The sequence below is a fragment of the Ochotona curzoniae genome, unplaced genomic scaffold (assembly GCF_017591425.1).
Source record: "Ochotona curzoniae isolate NIBS_2020 unplaced genomic scaffold, NIBS_Ocur_1.0 scaffold_3208, whole genome shotgun sequence".
Lineage (NCBI taxonomy): Eukaryota > Metazoa > Chordata > Mammalia > Lagomorpha > Ochotonidae > Ochotona > Ochotona curzoniae.
In genome coordinates, this window is record NW_024467106.1 from 23854879 (window position 1) to 23877029 (window position 22151).

The window sequence follows — 22151 nt, forward strand, 5'->3', positions numbered from 1 at the left end:
TGGTTTTGAGAAGGTGACAGAGGCAATGTTCAGTGCTCTTTTGCTAATTTGAGCGAACCCTGGAAGGATACAGTGTGGCAGGGATACTGGGCTTTATTAAAGCAAACATTTCCACGCCCATACAGGTCTCTTTAATACAAATAAATGTCCCCAAAACTTTGTGGAACAATGATAAAAAGTAAAAAGGAGCAAAACCATAAATGAACACATTTGAGCATGTTAACTGATAAGTCTCTATATTTTTAAAGCATGACCTAATTATATTATTTTCCTGATTATACCATGTGAAAACCCCAATACAGATAGTATACACTCCCAAAGGAAAGAAATATACTTGATCTAATATTTTGTAGTCTCTTTTAATGTCACATATACATTTTACTGGAAAATAATTTTAAATCTTAGAAGAAACAGGATGAAAAATTAGACATTAGGTATGACTAGTTTAACAATATTGTCAAGCAGGGACATAGAAAATAATTGAATATCACAAGGACATAATGTAAAGCAAAACATTATCAAAATTCACAGTTACTCTGAAATGAATACAAGAAAACAAGATCACCAAGTAGGACAATCATTTTCAAGAAATAACAAATGCTGAAATGCCAAGGAGAAAATGAGCAGAACTAGTCCCTGGAGAGGTGGGGACAAAAGATCAGCCTACCACTTTGTTCAAATCAAAGAATCTCTTAGCAGACTTTAAGCACCATTAGTACATGCATCTCGCACTCAGTGAAGTAGTTTCTGTTTTAGAACACTACTTCAAAGGTGAAAACGACGTCGGAATTAGAAGCATGTTCTGCTGAGACACTAGGTAGTTGACGCTTTCCCGAACTAGAAAAAAATCACATAAAAATGGAAACAGGGTTAGTGAGGCGAATCAAAGTTATTCTAAAAAGAATTCATGCTGAGTGGGACAACTTACCAGCTGCCACAACTCTGGGGTCCTCATGGGACTGATGTCTCCCAGCAGCACGGCTGTCCATGCTCTCATTCCACCAAAGGACATGAACTCAAGAGATAAAGCACAAGTTGATGACAAATAATACGCACGAACACATGGAAAATATAGGAAAATGAATCAGAAATGCTCTCTGCTTCTCATCAACATGGTGACGTAGAAATAAAAAGTCAAACATGTTAGTTTTACACAGGTTCAGTTTCCCTAAATCATAATTTTGGGGACCAGAAGGGTTTCAGAATTTTTTTTTATTTTGGGATATTTCCATAGGTCCTATTAAATCATTTTTAATCTGGAGATCTGAAACGCAGCATTTTCAATTTCAGATTTATGAATTAGGGATGCTTAACTTGAATTTAGAATATGTTTTAGCTTTTGGAGAGATGCTTATGAATTAATGAGAACCAGAAGGTTAAAGGAGGGAAGTTGATTAATACATCTAATGGTAGAATTAAGACTAGAACTATTTCTTGTTACATATTTATTTTAAAATGTTATAAAATTTAGTGTTTGCTATAGAAAATTTACATAATAAAATTTAAAATACCATAATCTCCTATAAATAGAAGTATAGACAAATCTATTAATACAAGGTATATTTCTCTAAATGAGTAAGCCAAATTAAAGGTCTTAAATGTGTATTAAATTTAGTAATAGATTTTTTAAAATCAATAATATGAACATTTTGTAGATCAAATATATTGTCTTAATGGCAATATGAATTCCTACGTATGTGACAAGTTTTCAAAAATTAAAATATAAACTCCTACCTATAAGACAACTTTCTATTTGAAAGGCAGAGTTACAGAAAAATACGGAGAACCAGAGTGAGAGCAAGCCAGGGAGACGGCTCATGTGCTGCTTTACTCGTACAGTGGCTGTAACAGCCAACCCTGGGCCAGACTGAAGCCAGTAACCCGTGACTCCAGCCAGGTCTCGCCTCTTGGTGTCGGACCCACACATTTGGACCAGCTATTGCTGCTTTCCTAGGGGCATTCGCAAAAAAACTGGATCGTAAGTGGAATAGCTAGGACTCCCAACTGGAGCTCATGTGGTACTGGCACTGCAGGCCAAAGTGGCGTCAGTTGGTGCCAGTTCCAAATAGAACAACTTTTTAACCAAACCTCTAATTGTTAGTAGTTTTGAATATTGTAGTGTTTTACAAAAGACTGAAATACATATTATTTTATATATTTATCTAGAAGTTTTTTGGTAAGCAAATTTATGGAGGGTAGGTATTTGGCATAACAGTAATTTGCTGTTGGACATAGGCACTGCACACTGCAGTGTCTGAGCTCCAGTCTTGGCTCCCCTCCCGATTCAGGTTCTTGATAATGTGGATGCTAAGAGGTAGCAGGGAATGGCTCAAGCAGTTGGGTAACTGTCACCCATATGGGAGACGCGGAATGGATTCTTGGCTCTCAGCTTTGACCTGCACAGTTCCTGGCCATTGAGGACCTTTGGGAAGCAAGCCAGTGAATGAGATGTACCCGTCTGCCTCAATCTCTCCATTTCCTTACTTTTCCAGTAAATAAATAATAATTTTAAAATGTATTATAGTAGCTGTACAGATTTTTGGAAGATGTAGATAAAAGTAACAGTAAAAGAGCAGTTTTAGTCCTATCATCCCTGAACATTTTAGCGCATCCTTTCCATATTTTTATACAATAACATATTTATGTAAGTTTATAATGCATAAGTGTATATATTGTATAAATTGGCACTATCATGCTGTTTCCATTATTTCCTCTTGTAATCAAAGCTGACATAAACTTAATTAAAGTAGCTATATGCCTATAATAATAACAATCTTAACAATTACTACTAATATTTATTGTAGTGTTTACTGTTTGCTAGGCCAGGTTTTCCAATCTTTTATGTATTAGCTCATTTAATAATCTAGGCAAGAGGTTATTATTAGCATCATTTTATGGGTGAGGAAACTATGGCACAGTGAGATAAGTAATTTAACCAGTGGCACAAAATTATGAACCGAGTTGGGATTCAATCCAGTCAATTTAGATCAGACCTAGTCATACAATGAACAATGTAAGTCAATATTTAATATTAACTCCTAGAATTTAAGTTGACAGAACCAAAGAGTGTCTATTATACACACTGATATGCCTACACAGATACAGCATACTTTATACTCTGTCCTCTAGAAACAATGTATCAGTGTATACCCAACACACAGCCATTCTTCTACTATGCTGAGGATGAATTCAGATTAAGCAAGTCTTATACAAAAGTTTTCAGTAATTTTTCTTCTAAAAGTTACATATGTTCAAGTATACATTTTTAGAAGGATAAAAATAATTTTAAAAATATTTTAATTTTATAATTCAAAAATGACTACTATATGGTTTAAATCCTTTCAAATTTTTTTGTGTATATCTAAACATACCTACAAAACACATTCGTGTATACGTCCCAGAAGAAATGCTGGCCAAGATAATTTTTAAAATGAAGTCTTTTTATTTCCTTTGCCACAATTTTAAAATGAAAAATTGTGCCAATATGAACTTCATTGAGTAACTGGGTATTTGTATTTTTAATTTTTCCCTTATCTAAAGGTCTATCTATGTAAATATGCCTTTGATGGTTGGAAAATGGTATATTCTTATTGTTTTAATCTGTATCTCAAATTTATTTAAAATTTGTATTTGTGTAATTTTATACAAAAGACAGTCATCGACTGGATGGTTCAGCCCTCCAAAGCCTGGGGGAAGCAAAATCAATCCAGTTGTCCCATGTTATAGCCATCAATGTATCTATTTCTTCATGATTTTTGTTCATTTTTCTTTTTGCTTTTGAATCTCATTTATAGTGATTGGAGCATAAGAAAGTTTAAGCTTTTGTATTATTATAAAAAATCACTTGATGTCTACTCCTCATCCTTCCTCCTTTCCATTTCTTTCTCTTTCCTCTATTTTTTTTTTTGTTGTTGATGGTGGTGGTGGTGGCGGTGGTTGTTTGTTCATTTGTTTTGTTAATACAGCTTCAAGACTCACTCTAGTGGCCCTCCTACTTGGTCATGGAATAGTGGGAGAGGGAGACATGGGAGGAGCACCTGGGCAGCCAACTGCCAAGGATTCCCTTGGCAGCCGAGTTGCACATTAGTGGATTCCAATTTCCATTACCACTGCTGTTTATATAACCCAACACCTCTTCTGGGGTCTGATAGTGTTGGCACTGAGTACCTTTGCCTGGTGGCTTCATTCATCCCCACAACACAAGTTCTGCTTACCAAAAGTGGCCCACTAGGTATGCACATTACAAGTCCTGCTTCATGCCAGAGAGCTGGGCTTCTAACATAAAGTTTGAGAACAGACTGAAATTATTTTGGCCTCAAGACTTTTAACTATTTGCTTCACTAGATAAAACTGTGGATTGGGAGTACACTAGCTATCTGGAATCAGCCGCTGCATGGTTCTATTAGTCTTTTACCACTGTTCCCAAAATAGTCATCTGGCTAATCTGCACAGCAGGATCTGTGTGGACTTTCATCAGTTACTTTGCCATCACCCTGCAGTGGCATAAGTCACTGCTTTTCAGGTCCTAACAAGTGCTCTTGTGTTCTAGGTCCCTGGTGGGCTACAGTTTTCCTTCTAGTTTGGGCTTAGAAGTACAGCCTTTATCCATAAACTCATCAAAAATTTCCTAATTCTATAATTTTTATATTAACCATAATCCATGTACATCTTATTTTAGTATATGATATGAGATACACAGTAATTTTCATAATTTCCTCTTTATATTTTGTAATTTGAAAATAATATTTCAAAAAAATTCAAAATTTTAGAAATGTAATTTCTGGGTAAAGATCAGGACCTCATGTTTTAAAATATCAGATATCCATTAAACATTCAAGTTGGGAAGCTGAGGAGCTAACTGTGTAAAACAAGTCTTTTAAATATTTTATTACCTATTGAGTCATTTTTCATGTAAACATTATATAGATTTTTTTTAGAGCTTCTTAGAATAATTTTTTACTGTTAAATTGTTATGAAGTCATATCAACCACGCATATGCATTGCTCCCACTGTTTATATTTAATAATATGTGTGTCTTTGTATTCATTCAGGTATGAACAACAGTATTATCTCAAACTAACAGGTAATGGATAATTTTCTTTCTGGGATTGTCCAGGTTTAGCATTTGTAAAAGCAGTACTCCACTTTTGTTTGGAAATAGTTTCTCTGTACAAATTAGGTGAATTTTTTTTTTAATTAAAAAATTTATATTCAGAGGAGAAAAAAGTAAAAAGAATATTTTCTTAAGGATTCTTCCAGTTTCTAAACTTTATTTCTCTGATGTATTATGAAAAAAATCAATTCAGCATATGAAAGAATATAAGAGATTGACATATTAAAAAAAATCTAAGATGTAAACCTATTTTTACCCTTCTTAAAATTATAGAAACTAATAAAATGTCTTTAAAATAGACACCATAATGAAAAAGAAAGACAAATTGACCCAAGGAACTTAAGACTTATATTCATTTTGGTTTCATAGAAGAAATAGATAATCTTACCTCTGTTGAGTGCTCCGTATTCTGTGTGGAAAACACCTACTAGTTTTGTGTATCCCAAAGCAACATGGGCATTAACTGCCCTTTTAAACGCATCACCCCACAGAGCTGGGCCGCCTGGTTTCATCTGAAAAGTAGCCAATTCATAGACTCCTAGAATAGGGAGCAGAACAGTCATATTACAGAAGGCATTCAAGCCATTTTTATCAAGGATTTATTTCTTTGAAACACAGAGTGACAGAGAAATTGAGAGTGATCTTCCATCTGTTAGTTCACTCCCCAAATGGCCACAACAACTAGGACTGGTTTCTCACATGGGTGGTAAGGGCAAAAGTGCTTCGGCCATCATCCACTACCCTTTCAGCTCATTAGCAGGAAAATGGATCGTAAGCAGAGGACACATGATATGAACTTGTGGTCTGACATGGGTTGAAGGTGTACCAAGCAGTCACATAACCTGCTATACTACAATGCCTCCCCCATTCAAGCCATTTTTAATAAGGTTTGCTTAAATCCAATAGTGGATGGGTCCCTGGATTTGAAGAATCACTCATATATATGTATTTATATACTCATACTTGTTCATTATTTCCATTATTTTTCCTCACTGTTTAGAATGCTCCTATGTTTAAGAGTTGGGTATTAGGATTAATCACAGGAAAAAAAAAAAAGAAAAAAGGACTACAAACTACTATATAAGGAACTATCTGAACTCTTTTCAATCTATAAACTTCACCATTATATATTGAGATCCAAAGTGAAATGGGATATTTTAGTTTTTAAAAACTGTATTTATTTAAGGTGGGAGGAGAGAGTGAGAGAGAAAGACACAAAAAAAGAGATATCAATTTGACCCATTGGCTCACTTCCAAAATAAATACCCACACTTCCGGGTGGGAATGGGCAGGACTAAAGCCAGCAGTTAGGAGTTCAACCTGGGTGTACCACATGAATGACAGGAACCTAAAATTTGTGCCAACACTGCTGTGTCCCAGGATCAGAACTAACAACAGCTAGGGTCAGGAGCCTGGGCTGAGTGTGGAACCTTGGTACCCCAATGTGGGATGCCATCGTCTTCACTGTTAGGCTAAATGAGCACCACTGAAATAGAATTTTCGAGCTGCTTAGGTCTATAAGAAATGACTAAGAATTGGGCCCTGCACAATGCCCAATGGCTAACTTTTTGCCTGGAATGCACTGGGATCCCATGTGGGTGTCAGTTTGTGTCCTGGATGCTTCACTTCCCTTCCAGCTCCCTATTTGTGGCATGGGAAAGCAGTAGAGAATGGCCCAAAGTCATGGGACCCTGCACCCTCATAAGAGACCCAGAAGAAGCTCCTGGCTTTGGATCAGGTCAGCTCCGTCTGTTTCGGCTACTCAGCCAGTAGACTTAAGATCTTTCTCTCGTTTCTCCTTCTCTGTAAATCTGCCTCTCCAATAAAAAGAAATAAATCTTTTTTTAAAAGAAATTAATAAGTAATTTCTGATGTACATTTCCCTCTTTTTAAAAACTTTTTGAGGAATTAATTCTTATCTGCATAATTCCCCCGTGAGATTCCATTTTCAACAGGAAAGGCAAGAAGATAGAACTCATATCTGAAATTTTGGCAAAAAAAAAAATCCTAAAGGAGAGGGTTTTATTGCTCCTAAATATACATGTAAATGCATGAAAAGCTTTTTACCTATGGTCAGAGTACTGGCTATAAGAGAAACAGGAGACAAACAGATTACATGAGAAAAAGTAAATGCAAAGTCACTAAACAATTATTATTGGATTCTGACAAAAAAAGCTAACTATTTAGATTGTTCTAAGAAGGGAGAGGAGATGTGAGTAGATAAGGATTCAAATAAAACTTCTAAATCTAAAATATACTACAAAGTGAGGAATAAGGAGGAAAGAACATCTAAATTAGCTTATCCTTTTCGAATCTGACCTTTGTTTAAAACTGGATTGAGGTAATGGTTTCTTTAAGTCAGCAAGAAGTAAAACTGGCAAGAAGATCTTAAGGAAATATTTTCAAACTGAGAAACAAGAAAGAAGACACAAAAATCAGTCCACAGTAATATAACTTGGCCATTTGGTTAATTATTCCCAGTCAATTTTATAAGCAAAGATGTACCTGGTGATTTAAGATTAGCTATACTTTATGGAAAACACTTTTACATGCAAGTACTTAAATGACTCAAAATTACACCAAAATGCAGATCCTGTCCCTTACCTATCCACAAGCTGTTGGCTTCCTGTGTACAAACTCTCAACCTAAACTGAGCAGGTGTACTTTCTATAGCAAAGCTCTCAACTGGAAAAAAATACATTACTATTTAATCCTTATTTCTTTCAAAGGATAGGACTTTCAATTTAGTTTTATTACCATAATTGCCATATTCCTATAAAGAAATAGGACTAATTTCACTTTTTTTCCCCAAAGGAACTTTGGTCTCTGCAGCTTGAGGGTTTAAATACCACATTTATCAACCCTCAAACTAAAGAAATACTTACCTTCTTTTGGAGGTTTTTCTAGTTTACACCATGGTACCAGATAAGTAATTTCACTCTCTTGTTTATGCAGGAGAGGCAAATTTGGAATGAGGAACTGTTCTTGCCATTCTTTATCTTTGGCCAATGCTTTCCGGACTTCAGTTCGATGAGCAAAGTTATCTACGGGAGGAAAGAATTAAGAAAAATTAACAATTTAAAAAAATTTAAAAATCACCTGTACTTTACTGGATTTCACTCAAAAAATGTATGTTCGTGGACAACATACAGAAACACTATGTGTTGTTTTTGGAGATATTAACATCAGCACAAACAGCATCATGTTGTTGCCTAAACGGAAATAGAAGTGCAACTAATTATAACATCATACAATGAGCTTGATAGGCTCTAACACTTAGTACACAGTGGTGTGAATTAGGCAAATTACTGACTTTGCCTCAGTTTCTGGCCAGTGAGGAGGAGATAATAATATAATATGGTCTACACTGTTGCAAGGATTAAATGAATTGATATATATAAAAGAGGTTCAAGTTCTTGTTAGCACCCAGTATATGTGGACTATTCTCATTAATTTGAGGTATTTAAATGACAGTGCTTTAAAAAAATAGTGCTGATTCTCTTGTCATCCATTCATTTTCCCCAGCACTTATTTTTTTCTTCTGAGCTACCTAAATAGATGTGTGTTTGTGTATGTCAACATTTTACCAATTAATGGGCCTTTTACCATTGGGACCTCCTAAGTTTCATGATACAAGTCTTTTTTTTTTTTTTTTATGGGTAGGGAATAACACCAATGTTATAGCTTAAGTCATGTATACCAGAAATTTATTATTTTTAATGGGTTATGATTTACCTTTATCATAGCTAATGCACAAATTGTTTTAATGGGGTTTGTGCCATTACTAGAGGGAAAAATCCTAAAATAAGTCCATGTCAGTAATAGAATGATCACTTTCATGTCAAAATGTTTTAAGAATATTAACTTCGGCACAGAGGACCAAAAACAAAATGAATTAACTCACAGCTTGTGTATATGATCAGCTCCTGATGTGGACACTGGAGGAGTAACCATTATGGGGATTCTTGCAAACCGTTTTTTTTCCTCTGCTAAACCAGAGGTGGGTAACCTTCAATACAGGTAGGATTGTTTCTGGTTCTTTTTTCTTAGCTTTGCTAGAGTAGCATAATAAGGAACTCCCTGAAACTCTTGAGGGGAAAAATGAATAAGAAATAGTTTCTAGAGACTGGAAATTTAGCCTAATAGTTGAACTGACAGCCCATATGGAGTGCTTTGGTTCATTTCCTAGCACTGGCTTCTCTCGAGCTGCTTGCCCATGTAGATAGACCTTGGGATGCAGTGGTGTTGGCTCAGGTAATGAGGTTATTGCCTTCCATGTGGGAGTCTTGGATTACATTTTCTGCTTCTGGCTCTGGCTTTGCCTCACTCCAACACTTAGGAAGTAACCAATGCACAGGAACTTTCTCCCTTACTTTTGTCTTCTATCTGGCTCTCAGATATAAGAACAAATGTGTTGTCTTAAGCCTAACAGGATTATTGAATCTCAGTGTTGGGTAGGGCTTATTAGTTGACTACTATCTCTTTAAAACTTCGTATTTCCCAAAGTCCTAGCATGCTTAAATTATTTCTTCCAACACAACTATATCCAGCTTCGGTTTTAATAAGACAAATGGTTACTGCTTTGAAAGTTTTAAAAACCATTTTTATAATAAGTGATTCTAAAATTTTTTTAAAGATTCTCTTTTTTTTGAGAAGCAAAGTGACAAATACTTTACATATGCTGGTTCACTCACCAAATGTCAGCACAAGACTCCACATTTCCCATTTATGTTAATCTAAGAGCTCTTCAGAGTAAGGAGTTTTCAGAGGTGTAACTCTGGGAAGACTAGTAATTGAATTAATTTTGGTAGTGCAATGTTTTATACAAGTTTTACTTAATCTTCATATAACCACAATAATGTAGATCTAAGAAGTAGGTCTCCTACAACACGTAAGAGAATGAAAATCAGTACTAAATACTTAAGCTGGATGACTCATACCATACTTCCAAATATGAAATACTTTATTCATTCTGCCACCAAATTCTACACTCCAGTAGCCGACCAATTCAGAGTGAGCTGTCCGGAGGTGAACATTTTTCTTAAAATTTTCCAGGAACTCATTCATCTTGGAGGGCTTAAGATAATAGGTACGGAATTCATAGAATGTTCCATCCTTTTGTCTGGGACCTGTGGCAAAAGATGAACACACCTGAGGAAAGATAAGGTAAATTTAAATATTGTTGTGGAAAGTAGGGCTTATTATATCACAACCAAATCTGAGTGGAAATAAGAGATACTCAGAAAACTCACAAGCCGTATGTGTGCTTGGCTGGCCAATTCTCTAGGTATGCATTCATGTAGAAATGTCAATAAAGATAACTGCTTTTAAATATGCTGAATATCCAGCTGCTGTTTTCTAGTAGATGTATTTCTAGTCTTGGTATAAGTTATCTTTAGTCACTTTCCCTTAAAAAGTCATACTCTTCAGAGGACACAGGACTTAATGATATTCCTTTACTCAAGAACTACAATTAAGATTCTTAAAAATTCACAAAAGTATGTCCATTATTTAGTCAGTATTTTAGTCCAGAGGATATGAGTTAAAATTACGCAGGCAAGGTAACTTGATAAAATGTGCACCTCTTTTGGAAGGTACATCAAAATACATGTAGTAGTGGGAAATATTTTCTTAAAAAAATGGAGATTACTATTGAGAGTTAAAATATTTTCTAAATTCAATGGAGTAAGCCACTGCTCCAAAAACAGGACTGGAATGTAACCAATGCATTAGGAAGCTATATCTCACCGCAGCGTGCTGTATTATAGCAAATGAATGCTGAAACAGGAAATTTCAAGGAGTTAGGTTTATCTAAAACACTATTGTAACCACAGATGTGATATGGTGAGAGGAGTTAGACTGGGTAGTGGGCAGTTAGGGTATTCCGGGTCCCCAAGTCATCATTATTTTCTCAAATATAAAGGGGTATTTTCCCCACCATGTCTTGAATTCACCAGAACAGGTCTCTCCTGAGACAAGTGCACATCTTATCAGGAATGCTTCCCCAAGAGACAAGGGCGACATTAACATATCAATTCCCCACCTGAAGCCTCAGTCTCATTCTGTCTCCAGCCAGTGCCCAGGGGGAGGACTTCAGACTGGCCTCTTTCATTAGAAAGGGACCAAGGAAGTTGGCCAGTGACACCTTTCTGGCCTTTTGTCTCAAGGCCAGGTACCATGGAAACCAGGAATTTTGTTGATGGAGAAACATCTTTGAGGGAAACCTTTAAAAGATGCTTTCCCCACCATTGATACAGGTCTTTTTCACTTTTCCTCCTGCCACTGTGGCAGAGGATCTCAAAGCCCCCTCCTGTCACTAGGATGGGAGTCTCCTTTCTCAACTTTTTCTAATAAATCTTACTTTAAAACTAAACTGTGTCCGCATGAAAATTCTTACTGAGGTTGCTGCTGTACTTGGGGTCAAAAACCCTACAACAATATGAAGTAGGGCATTTCATATTTTCAGTTACACCGAGTTCATGGCTGAGCAGAAATCAAAGGCGCTTCACACTCCCCTACCTCCAACTTAGCCAGCCATGAAGTTCATAGGACAGTTCAGAGGCCGACAGCTGTCGGCTGGATCAAGAGCTCTTTTTGCAGCTTCACCACCAACGGTTCAAAGAGCTTATCATGGTCATGTTTGCTGGGACGAGTTGAACTCTGCCTTGCTAGGGGACCTAGAGACAGTTTTGTGCCGGGTCTTGATATCCCCAGAAAATCATCAAGTCTGAATTCGGTGCTAAGGCGTAAAGGTGGTTTATTCAGGTTAGCCTAGGTCTCCCAACCACCTCCCCCAGCCCAGGGAGGGGCACAGTGCAGGACCAAAGTGCAGGAGAGAACGAGCCAGCCAGAGATGCACCCCGCCCCTCCCTTGAACAACGCAGCGTCCTTATGCATTTCAGGCTATTAATTATACAGTCATGATTTAGCAGGCTTCTATTGGTGGGTTTGAAGCAATCAACTTTCAAAAAGTACAAATTGATGAGTTATAGGGCGGTGGATCTTATCAAACACCAGGTACCTCCTTCCTGAGGAGTCGTCTGCCTGCGTGACCTGCCAGGTGTCCTGCCGGGTGTCACGTAGACTATCCGGCCTGGAGTTCACACGGCCCCCAGCCAAGACATGAAGGCAGGAATCACAAAAGGCAGAAAACACCTGGGTTCCTCCACGGGCGGCAGGGTGGGCGGGGCCCTCCTGCTCTGAGAGCCCACCAAACGCTAGCAACTGGTTGCAGTTGCTTTAAAAGGGGTAAAGCCCAAGCCCCTGTCCGTGGCTCATAGACACAAATGGACCGGAGACCCCGGCGCCATTCCAGGCCCTGCGACCCTCAACAGGAGCAGTGCTCCCAGCAGGCCGCTTCAGGTTACAGGACCCCGGCTGAGGGCAGAGGAGTCCTCCGTCCATGGTGCCTGCGAGCCAGTCCGGAGAAGACCCAGAGAGGCGGGTTCACCCCAGGACACGCGAGCCCCAGGTCGGTTTGGGGATGCCAGGAGCCAGGTGGGGCTGGCGCTCTCCCCTGGCAGGCCGGCGCTCGCCAGCCGGGGCGCATGCGCGGGCCTCCCCGCTCCCATCAGGTGTCCCCAGGAGCCGCGCCGTCAGTACCTGGGGCGTCAGCGTCCGCGCGGAGAACGCCTTCCTCAGGCTGTTTCGGAGTGCAAACATGGCCGGTCCGGAGCGCCCAGAAAGGTCGCGAGCCACTGGCGCTATGGCTTCCTGACTGGAAATGGGCGGCGATGAACCGACTGGGCGGGCGGAGGCTGGGCGTGCCTCAGCCGGGTCAGCTCCACCTCCGGCTGCGGGAAGCGGGGTGGGCGGCTCAGTTCTCCTGGCGTCTTTCCGACCAGCTCAGACTCGGATTCTTGGTTTCCTCAGTTTAGCTCCAGATGTCAGAGGTGCTGTGCGGGTTAGCTGAACGCCGAGGTCGTTTCTGTTGGGCTTTCGGGATCCCCCACTCCATGGACCCCAGTGCGCAGTGGCAGGGATTAGACGATGCGAGTGCAAGTCGTGTGTGTGTGTGTGTGTGTGCTGTGGAGAAGGATGGCTGTGTGGACATGAGTGTGTGTGATGCCTAGAATTTGTAATTATAGAACGGCTTGCCCGTGTAAAGCTTTATAGAGTGTAATGGACACAGCAGGTTCTTCACCTCTGTGTGTTGTTTGCGCCCTTCCTGGCATAGCCTTGGGAGGCTGCCACTTGTGATTTAGGTTAAGTTTTCCATAAGCTCAAAGGACTGGGGTTCCGAACCTGGCAGGAGAACGTCAAAGTTAAAACTAACATAGTTTGAAATCAGGCAGTTCTGTAAGGCTTAACAGCCAAAAAAATAGAAAGCAGTCGAGGGCTTACATCTAATCCGTTCAGATTCCAGTCCCCAGTATCACTTCATTTAGCATGTTTAAGTTGTTTCCTCCAAGTGCCTTGTGTCTGCTTTAGGTACATTCTGTCTGGTGTTTCAGGACTTTTTGGTGAAAAGAGGATACTTATTGACTTGGATGATGAGAATTTAGGTTTTGTTATATTGTTCCCCTAAAGTACATTTCCCTTTCTGCATCTGTGATGTTTACATTAATTACCTGCTAGTTACATCACTAGAACCAGGCAGTTATTAAAACAGGGTTATTAGATTCCCCGACCACCAGGGAAAGAATAGCTCGGCAAAATATGCAAAAAGAATTTAGATGGTCTTTGTTTCAGGGAACCACAGTCACGTGCTTCCCTTTCCCCCTGACAAGGAAGCCGAAACGGGGGTCGCCTCGGCCCTTATTTGGTGGGGGGATATGGAAGGTTTTTCAGGTCAGGTTTTGACAGCAAATATCTGGACAAATCGAGACTCTAAAGTGAGCTATGTCAGCCCAAGGGAGCGTGGAAGGATTTCTTCAACCATGGAGCAACAAAATCAACAGCACTCCAGAGTTATCCAAACCACTGAAGCAGTACCCTTGGAACATGCTCCACATAGGGGACCTTGGGATGACGTGTCATAAGACCTCTAAAAGTTATATGTGTCTCTAGATTCCAAAGGTTTTTATGTATGTAGTAAATACACTATAAGGCAAATAAATTATCTTGAGCTAGGCTCATCACACCATAAAAACAAATTGTAGAAAAAAAAATCAACGTATTAAGTGTACATTAGAGTAAAATAAGTTTTGGATTAGCAATAATTAAATGGAATTTGACAATGCATTTTTTTTTATTAGCTAAAAGGTTGCAGATCTTCCTAAAACTATATTTATTGCATACTATTATAACCAGAGGAAAACTGAAAAATTTCAGTTAAAATTTGATGATAAAAAAAGATGTAACACTCACTTACTTACATTACCAGACCATCTGAATTTGACTTCTTTGGGCTGAATGTACTGCAGGTTGCAGTATACTATTGCTATATACAGTATACTATTACTTTAGAGCACAGTATATACTGTACTCTAGCAGTAGTTTGATATTCTTTTTTTTTTAATTGGAAAGGCGGATACACAGAGAGGACGATCTTCCGTCCGATGATTCGCTCCCCAAGTGAGCGCAATGGCTGATGCTATGCCGATCCAAAGCCAGGAGCCTCTTCCGGGTCCCCCACATGGATGCAGGGTCCCAAAGCTTTGGGCTGTCCTCGATTGCCTTCCCGGGCCACAGGCAGGGAGCTGGATGGAAAGTGGGGCCGCCGGGATTAGAACCGGCGCCCATATGGGATCCCGGGCATGCAAGGAGAGGACCTTAACCACTGTGCCCTTGCGCCGGGCCCAAAGTTTGATATTTAATGTCACTGAATACTATCAGATGTTCTAGAAAATTGTTAAAGCAGTGTATGAGGTTTTGATGATTAATGATGGAAGACACATTTTACAACTCTAGTAAAAATAAATCAGGTGGGCAAAAGGGAAAAATCAACAGTTCCTGCTTTGTTTTGTTGAAGGACAGGCACATGCAAATAAGTAGAAGCTCAGGAGAGGTGCATCCCCTCTGATTCCATCAAGAGATGCTCAGATACGGGGTCACGTCTCTGGAACAACTCTTGTTTCAGTGCTGCATTGCTTGGTCACTAGATGGCGGCATCGACTAATTTTCGTCATTTGGCATTAACTAGTGTACTCAGGTCTATTTTATCTTAGAATTTGGTAACATGAGCTATAGGTATTTGGAATGAAGTTAACTGATAGTATTTTAGTTTTTTGTTTTTCTGTTTTTTGGTGATACTTCATTTTTTACTTAGGAAAAATTTTAGTGAAGAAAGTTACTATTATGATCTTTGTCAGTGGCTTAACCACTGTTAAGAAATAAAAGTTAACAGTAATGAAAATAAAAATCATCATTCCTTAATAATTGCCCTTCTCGTATAACTGAATATTTGATAAGTTCCTGTGGTGTGTTTAATATTTTATTAAGTGCTATGGGAAAGGAAAAAAGATTTAAGTCTCTTGCCAAACTTCTCAACATGTCTTGATGTCTCTAAGAATTTATATTTTCCTGCTATAATGTAAAAATAAGGTGTAAATTCTACATTTCATGATTTGATATGTCTTGGCAATATATACAGATTGATATACAACTCAGTTTTATACACACTATATATTTCTGCACATTTTTAGACTTGTAATGATTTTACCATCTCAATAAGAAATAGTTTCAAACTTTGGTAGCCTACACAACACGGCTGTAGTTACTTATGCCCTGTAGCTTTTGAATGATTATTTTGTAATTGTGTTTTTCCTAGTGTTCGTAGATTTTTGTTTGTTTGTTTAGTTTTGGTTTTTGTTTGTGCACATATTTCTGAATGGATGCCTACTGTATGAGAAAAGAAACATTAGGGCCTGGTGCAGTAGCCTCGTGGCTAAAGTCTTCACCTTGCATGCACCGGAATCTCGTATGGGCACCTGTTTGTGTTCCAGATGCTCTGCTTGCCACCCAGTTCCCTGCTTCTGGTCTGGGAAAGCAGTCTGGGATGGCCAAAGCAGTGGGACCCTACACCTGTGTTGAAAACCCGGAAGAGGCTCCTGGCTCCTGGCTTTGAATCAGTTCAGCTCTGGCCATTGTGGCTGCTTGGGGAGTGAGCCAGTGGATGAAAGAGCTTTCTCTGTCTCTCCTCTCTGTAATTCTGAATTTCCAATAAAAACAAATAAGTCTTGAAAAAATCTGACCTTCCCAATTGAAAAAAAAATGCACATAGAAACAAAATCTGCATGGATTTATTTCTCATGAAGACATTGCTTCTTTCTGGCCTAAGATCAAAATGATATACAATCTCCAGCTTTTGATTATCTTGATTTGTCAGTTGCTGTTATGTGTTTTTGCTTTTTAAAAATATTTATTTATTTTTATTTGAAAAGCAGACTTGACAGAGAAAGAAGGAGAGACACAGAAAGAGAGGTCCTTCATCTGCTGATTCACAACCTAAATGACCACAACAGAGTTGAACCCATCTGGAGCCAGGAGCCAGGAGCTTCCTCCACTCCCCCTAGGCATGTGCAAGGTCCAAAGAACTTGAGCCATCCTCCGCTGCTCTTCCAGTCCATAAACAAGGAGCTGGATCAGAAGTGGAGCAGCTGGGATTTGAACTGGCTCTATAAGGGATTTCAGGGCTGTAAGCAAAAGATTAGTGTGCTATGCTGCTGCGCCAGCCCTGCATTTTTGTTATCTTTAATCATATTTTTGATGAGGAACATAAAATGTACTCTCAGTGGTTATTTCATAACCAATACTATTAATGTTCATGATATTGAGTGTTTATTTGCCACTGGAAAATAATCTTAAGTATTTCAACATGCAAATTAGTGCTTATATTCTGTAACCATCTGACTCATTAATATAACTGTTTTTTCATTTAATCAATGGTGCCTCACATTTATAATCATTTTTGTCCCATATTTGGTGTGAAGACATGAAAGGCATGGAAAGAAATGGTTCAACCTACTTACAGATTATTTGAATTTAATTTCAATTCGAAGTTTTATTGAAATTCCAGGTCAGGAAAGTGAATAATCATGTAACTTGAATCTTGCAAAAATAGAAATGTTAAGAGAATATCAATGTGTATGTGGGAATGGCATTAAAAAGTCATGAATTAGGTTGTACTGAAAAGGTGGAATTGCATAATGAACCAATTCTTTTACAAAGGTCTATACAATCTGACATACTTAGGAAATCAATGGTCTTATTAAAAGTATCCAAAGCCATATAAAATAATATCACAAAGGTTACATGCAAAAGATTTCTGTTCCTTGCCACCTCAGAACTCAATTCTAATAAATCTGCTATTTTTCTTTTCTTCTTCTTCCCATGTGCACATCTCTCAAGAATAGTAACTGAAATCTTATAACAAGTCAGTAAAATTAGGTTTTGTAGAGAATAAATTTTTAAAGATTTTCTACCTAGTAGGGATTGCATTTAATTTTCTCCTCAAACTAATTTTAGTGGTGTCTTTGGTATAACTTATATCCTGTCTCATTTCCTGATATGGCAACTATCCAAGAAATGTATTTTTGACATGTTTTGCAATCTTTATATTATGAAAAACTTAAAACATAAAGTAAAATGCAAAAAAAGTTAGACACCATATATCCGTTACATTTCATGCTTAACATTTTACTAGATTATCTTATATCTATGTGTCTATTCTTTTCTTCCCATTAACCCCATGCTATTCTTGGATGTATTTAAGAGTAAACAATAGATATCATTCCATTTTCCTTTAGCATGTGCATTCTTAAACATAAGTCAACATTTATTTATAATTACTTCTTGTAACTCAAAACTTACATGCATTAAATTAACAATCTTAACATACTAGCCAAAGTTTTGACAAATGCATGTTATCAAATTGCTGCTGTGATATTGGACATTCATATAATTTCAGAAGGTATCCTTCATGCCCTAGTCCTGTTTATTCTTCATGCCCTATGCCAGTTTACACCTCTTCCTGCTCCTCTTCTACAGACAGCACTGCTCTGGATTTTTACAAACATTTATTTATTTATTTGAAAGATAATTTCAGTTTAGAAGAAGAGATAATGTTTGCTAGGATGATATAAAGGATTAGAAGTCAAAGGAGATTTCCAAAACAGAATGATGTTAAAGCTGAGATTAGTGGTCTAGAACAAAAATGAAAACTAGATTTTTGGAATATAAATACCCATCAGAAATAATTGGAGAGATGACTAGACTTGTATGGCAAGCAAAATAGAAGTTAGATTATTGTCATTAGTTAATATAAGAAAGGGTCGGGCCCAGCGCGGTGGCGCAGTGGTTAAGGTCCTCGCCTTGCATGCCCAGGATCCCATATAGGCGCCGGTTCTAATCCCGGCAGCCCCGCTTCCCTTCCAGCTCCCTGCCTGTGGCCTGGGAAAGCAGTCGAGGACAGCCCAAAGCTTTGGGAACCTGCACCCGCGTGGGAGACCCAGAAGAGGCTCCTGGCTTCGGATTGGCATAGCATCCATTGGCCGTTGCGCTCACTTGGGGAGTGAATCATTGGACGGAAGAAGATCTTCCTCTCTATCTCTCCTCTCTGTATATCTGCCTTTCCAATAAAAAAATAATAATAATAAATCTTTAAAAAAATATATATATAAGAAAGGGTACCCCTGAGGACTTGATATCTCTTAGCTAATAGATCCTTATTTTTTTGTATCAAAATATGAGGGGAGTTATCAAAGAAATACAAACATTAGGACTATATGATTATAAGTAATAAAACTTCAATTTAAATTAGTTGTTATAAAATAATAATTTATTGATTCATATAACTAAAAAGAGTAATCATGAATGTAACTTCAGATATAGATGGATTCAGAAGTCCAAATGATAGCATCAAACACCCATTCCTTCCTTCTCTGGATTCTATTTTTATCTTTCAAGTTTTCTCCACATATTGACAGGGTTGTCGCTGGGATCATATAGCACATCCTATCAATTTAGCAACCATAGCAGAAGCAGTGCCTCTTTTTTGTTGCTGTTGTTGTTGTTTTTCACACTGGGATAGTCGTCTTGGATTTAATTTGAATAGCCTGACTTGCTATGTAGAATGAACGATTGTAGCTATAAGATTTGGTTTTTAATAGGCTAGTCTTTTGTTCTAGAAATACTGTTGTTGATGTAGGATGGTATGAGCTCTTCCCAGCACTGTGTGGGCTTGGAAGCAATCCTTATCTTTGCCAAAATGAGATGCAATCTTTTGCCAGATGAGGGAATGAAAGGGGACAAGTAAAAGATGTTCAAAGTTATGAAGAAAGGAGAACATGAAGACAGAAAAAGTAGATGAGGAGGGAGGAGGGAAGTAGATAGATGAAAGAAGAGAGAGGACAAAACAAGGAAGAGAGAGAAGGAAGAGATTCATCTTGATAATGCCATGTGCCCTATGTGGGACCAATTGGCAGAGCTGCACACGTTCAGAAACTCTGAAATCTAGACACTTCTCACAATCTTTAGGTGAACGTTCCATGTTGAAAAGAAGGTGAGTTTTCCATATTTGGCTTTACAGACACACTCAATGCTGGGTCCTGCAACTTATGTGGCTCTGAGAATTTTTTTTGAATTTATTATTTTCCATGCTACAGTTTTATAGGCATAAAGGTTGTAACTATAAAACATGTGGAGGGTATCTCATGCTTCAGGGCCTTTCATGTTTTCCAAAATGAAAGTGCCTGCCCAGGACTTTATTCACAGCTTCCTTTACATCTTTATCCCTCAGGCTGGAGATGATGGGATTTAACTTTGGGCTTACCATTCTGTAAGACAGTGCAATTATTTCTTCAGATGCGTTTGTGTATTTCGTCTTGGGCTTCATGTACATAAAAAGTGCTGAACCTTAGAATAAGATGGCCACAGGCAGATGAGCCAAACAGGTAGAAAAAGCCTTCTTTCTCCCTTCAGAAAAATTAATTTTTAGAATGGGCGAGAGGATGAACACATAAGAGATGCAAATTAACAGCAGAGGAGTCACCAATAAAATAAGACTTGCCATTGTCATGGTAAGCACATTCATGGAGATATCTAAGCAAATGAGTTTAAGGACAGCCAGGGTCTCACAAGGAAAATGATCAATGATGTTATTACCTCAGACAGGAAGAACCATTGTCAATACTATTTGCACTAAGGAGTTCAAACAGCCTATGATCAGCCACGTGAACGCATAGCACCCTTTTCATAGTGATGGGGAATCTCAGTAGGTTGCAGATGGCCACATAGCAATCGTAAGCCATTACAACCAGGAGGGCACGTTCAGTGGAGTCCAAGCCAAGAGAGATAATCATCTGCAGAGCACAGCCAATGAAAAAAATTATTTTTTTTCTCAGACATAAATATGATGAACATCTGAGGAATAGATTATGATGCGTAACAGATGTCCAAGAATTTGAGATTTCCAAGGAAGAAGTACATGGGTGAATGGAGATGAGAAACCAGCATGATGATAATGAGGAAGAGGTTCTTCCCCGGGAGGGTTATTAGGTACAACAAGAAGAGGCAGAGCACAAATATGAAAAACTGGGGTCTGGGTGTTGGGAAAGCCCTATCAGAAAGAATTCAGTCACAGCAGAGTAATTTCCCACCTCCATGTGGCTGTGTCATTTGCAGAATCCTGAAAAGGACATGACTCAGGAAAATCAGAGTGGTTGGTATGGATATCTCAAATAACTTTTATTTCCATTACTTGGATTTATTCTTGGAACAGCCCCTGAAATCAACAAAGGCAGAGCTATTGATTTTATTAATGATTAAAGAGGCACTGAGAAGTGGATCAATACTACTTAACATCACCCAGAAGCCAAGGCTAGAAATTCAATTAATTCAATTGTGAAATGCCAGGCCTCTCATTTTATAAAACCTAGGAGCAAACTACTTTCAAATGAGGATACACAATAAATTATTTACTAATGAGTATTTAAAACAATTCATTCTAGTAAGCCTGGATATAGCATATAAGCATATAAATTGGTCACCATGCCACTTGCTCTCTATACTACTATTTTAAATTATTTAATTTTTGAGTATCAACTAACTAAGCTACTAGTCACAGCAAACAAACAAACAAACTAAGAGGGAAAAAGTTATGACTGGGGGCAGATTGCTGTGATGATTAGATTAGATCACACATATTAGGTGGCATATATAGTAGTTGATTGCAGTGTGTCATTTAAAATAATGTGTAAGTAAATAAAAATAACAATATTAACTATACCTAGATAGGTATGTTATTTTAAGGTCTACTTGACCAGATTAAAAGAAAAAAAATTGCTACAATTAAAAACATCTATTTTTGTCAACTTAAATATTTAATACTTTTTGAGATAACATTTAAGATTTACTTTATAGTCAGAGGCTTAATTCCATTACTAAATAAAGAGTTTAACAACAACAACAACAAAAGTGAAAAGATCACAGCCCTTTAGGAAAATATGCAAGGTTTATACACAAAATCATATTTTGTTCAGCTTTCAATTACATAAAGATTTAAAAATACTCACAAAATCAGCTGTAGTACTGTGCAAGTCCTGTCTATTTCTTTTCTGACAAAGGTTTGACAAATATTTTTGTTTTAAAACATTTTAAAATTTTAGGGTAAGAGAATTGAAATTTGAGGTCTTAGATGATGGAATGTGAATGTTTTCTGATCTAATCAATAATCATTTCCTGGAAATCACTGAAGGTGGTTTCTAGAAATCTCCAGGTAATGAGGAACCTCAGCTATTACACAGCTTTCCTGAGAGCCTGGAATCCACTCTCCCTCCCCCATCCAAGCATGTCACCAAGAAATACTCTCCCCTTGTGTCTGTAATTTTCCATTTGCATTTAATTCACTATTCTTTACACGCTTTTGTTTTTCTCGAGAAGTTCATATTATTTTATAACTATTAATATTTTTCTCCTTTTCTTTGTATTTGAATGTTTGGATGTATCTCTAGGTCTTTTCATGCTACTTTTATTTTTGGCCACAAAACTACCATTTGAGATAAAACATGTAATGGCTAATTTTTTTTTTTTGAGCACTTTGTTATAAGCACATCACACTGTTGTAAGCTCATTGAATGTATAACTCATTTAATCCTCA

At 37.9% G+C, this 22151-nt stretch overlaps 2 protein-coding genes across 3 annotated transcripts; both read right to left on the reverse strand.

Moving 5' to 3' along the window:
* Window positions 1-20: 20 nt before the first annotated feature.
* Window positions 21-12828, reverse strand: LOC121145035 (protein NipSnap homolog 3A). Of its 2 annotated transcripts, XM_040963692.1 has the most exons (6): window positions 12716-12828; window positions 10054-10264; window positions 7999-8157; window positions 5502-5651; window positions 929-1015; window positions 21-837 (listed from the first exon to the last, which is right to left on the reverse strand). In XM_040963692.1, the coding sequence occupies exons 1-6, from the start codon at window positions 12773-12775 to the stop codon at window positions 761-763; spliced, it is 744 nt and encodes a 247-aa protein (XP_040819626.1). In that variant the 5' UTR covers window positions 12776-12828; the 3' UTR covers window positions 21-760. The 2 variants fall into 2 exon arrangements, with proteins under 2 accessions (XP_040819626.1, XP_040819627.1); XM_040963693.1 differs by lacking the exon at window positions 5502-5651.
* A 6884-nt stretch (window positions 12829-19712) lies between these two features.
* On the reverse strand, window positions 19713-20658 carry LOC121144595 (olfactory receptor 13D1). The gene is given in 4 exon segments (XM_040962896.1): window positions 19713-20220; window positions 20222-20382; window positions 20384-20592; window positions 20595-20658. Coding segments are annotated over 4 exon segments (942 nt in total).
* Window positions 20659-22151: the final 1493 nt, after the last annotated feature.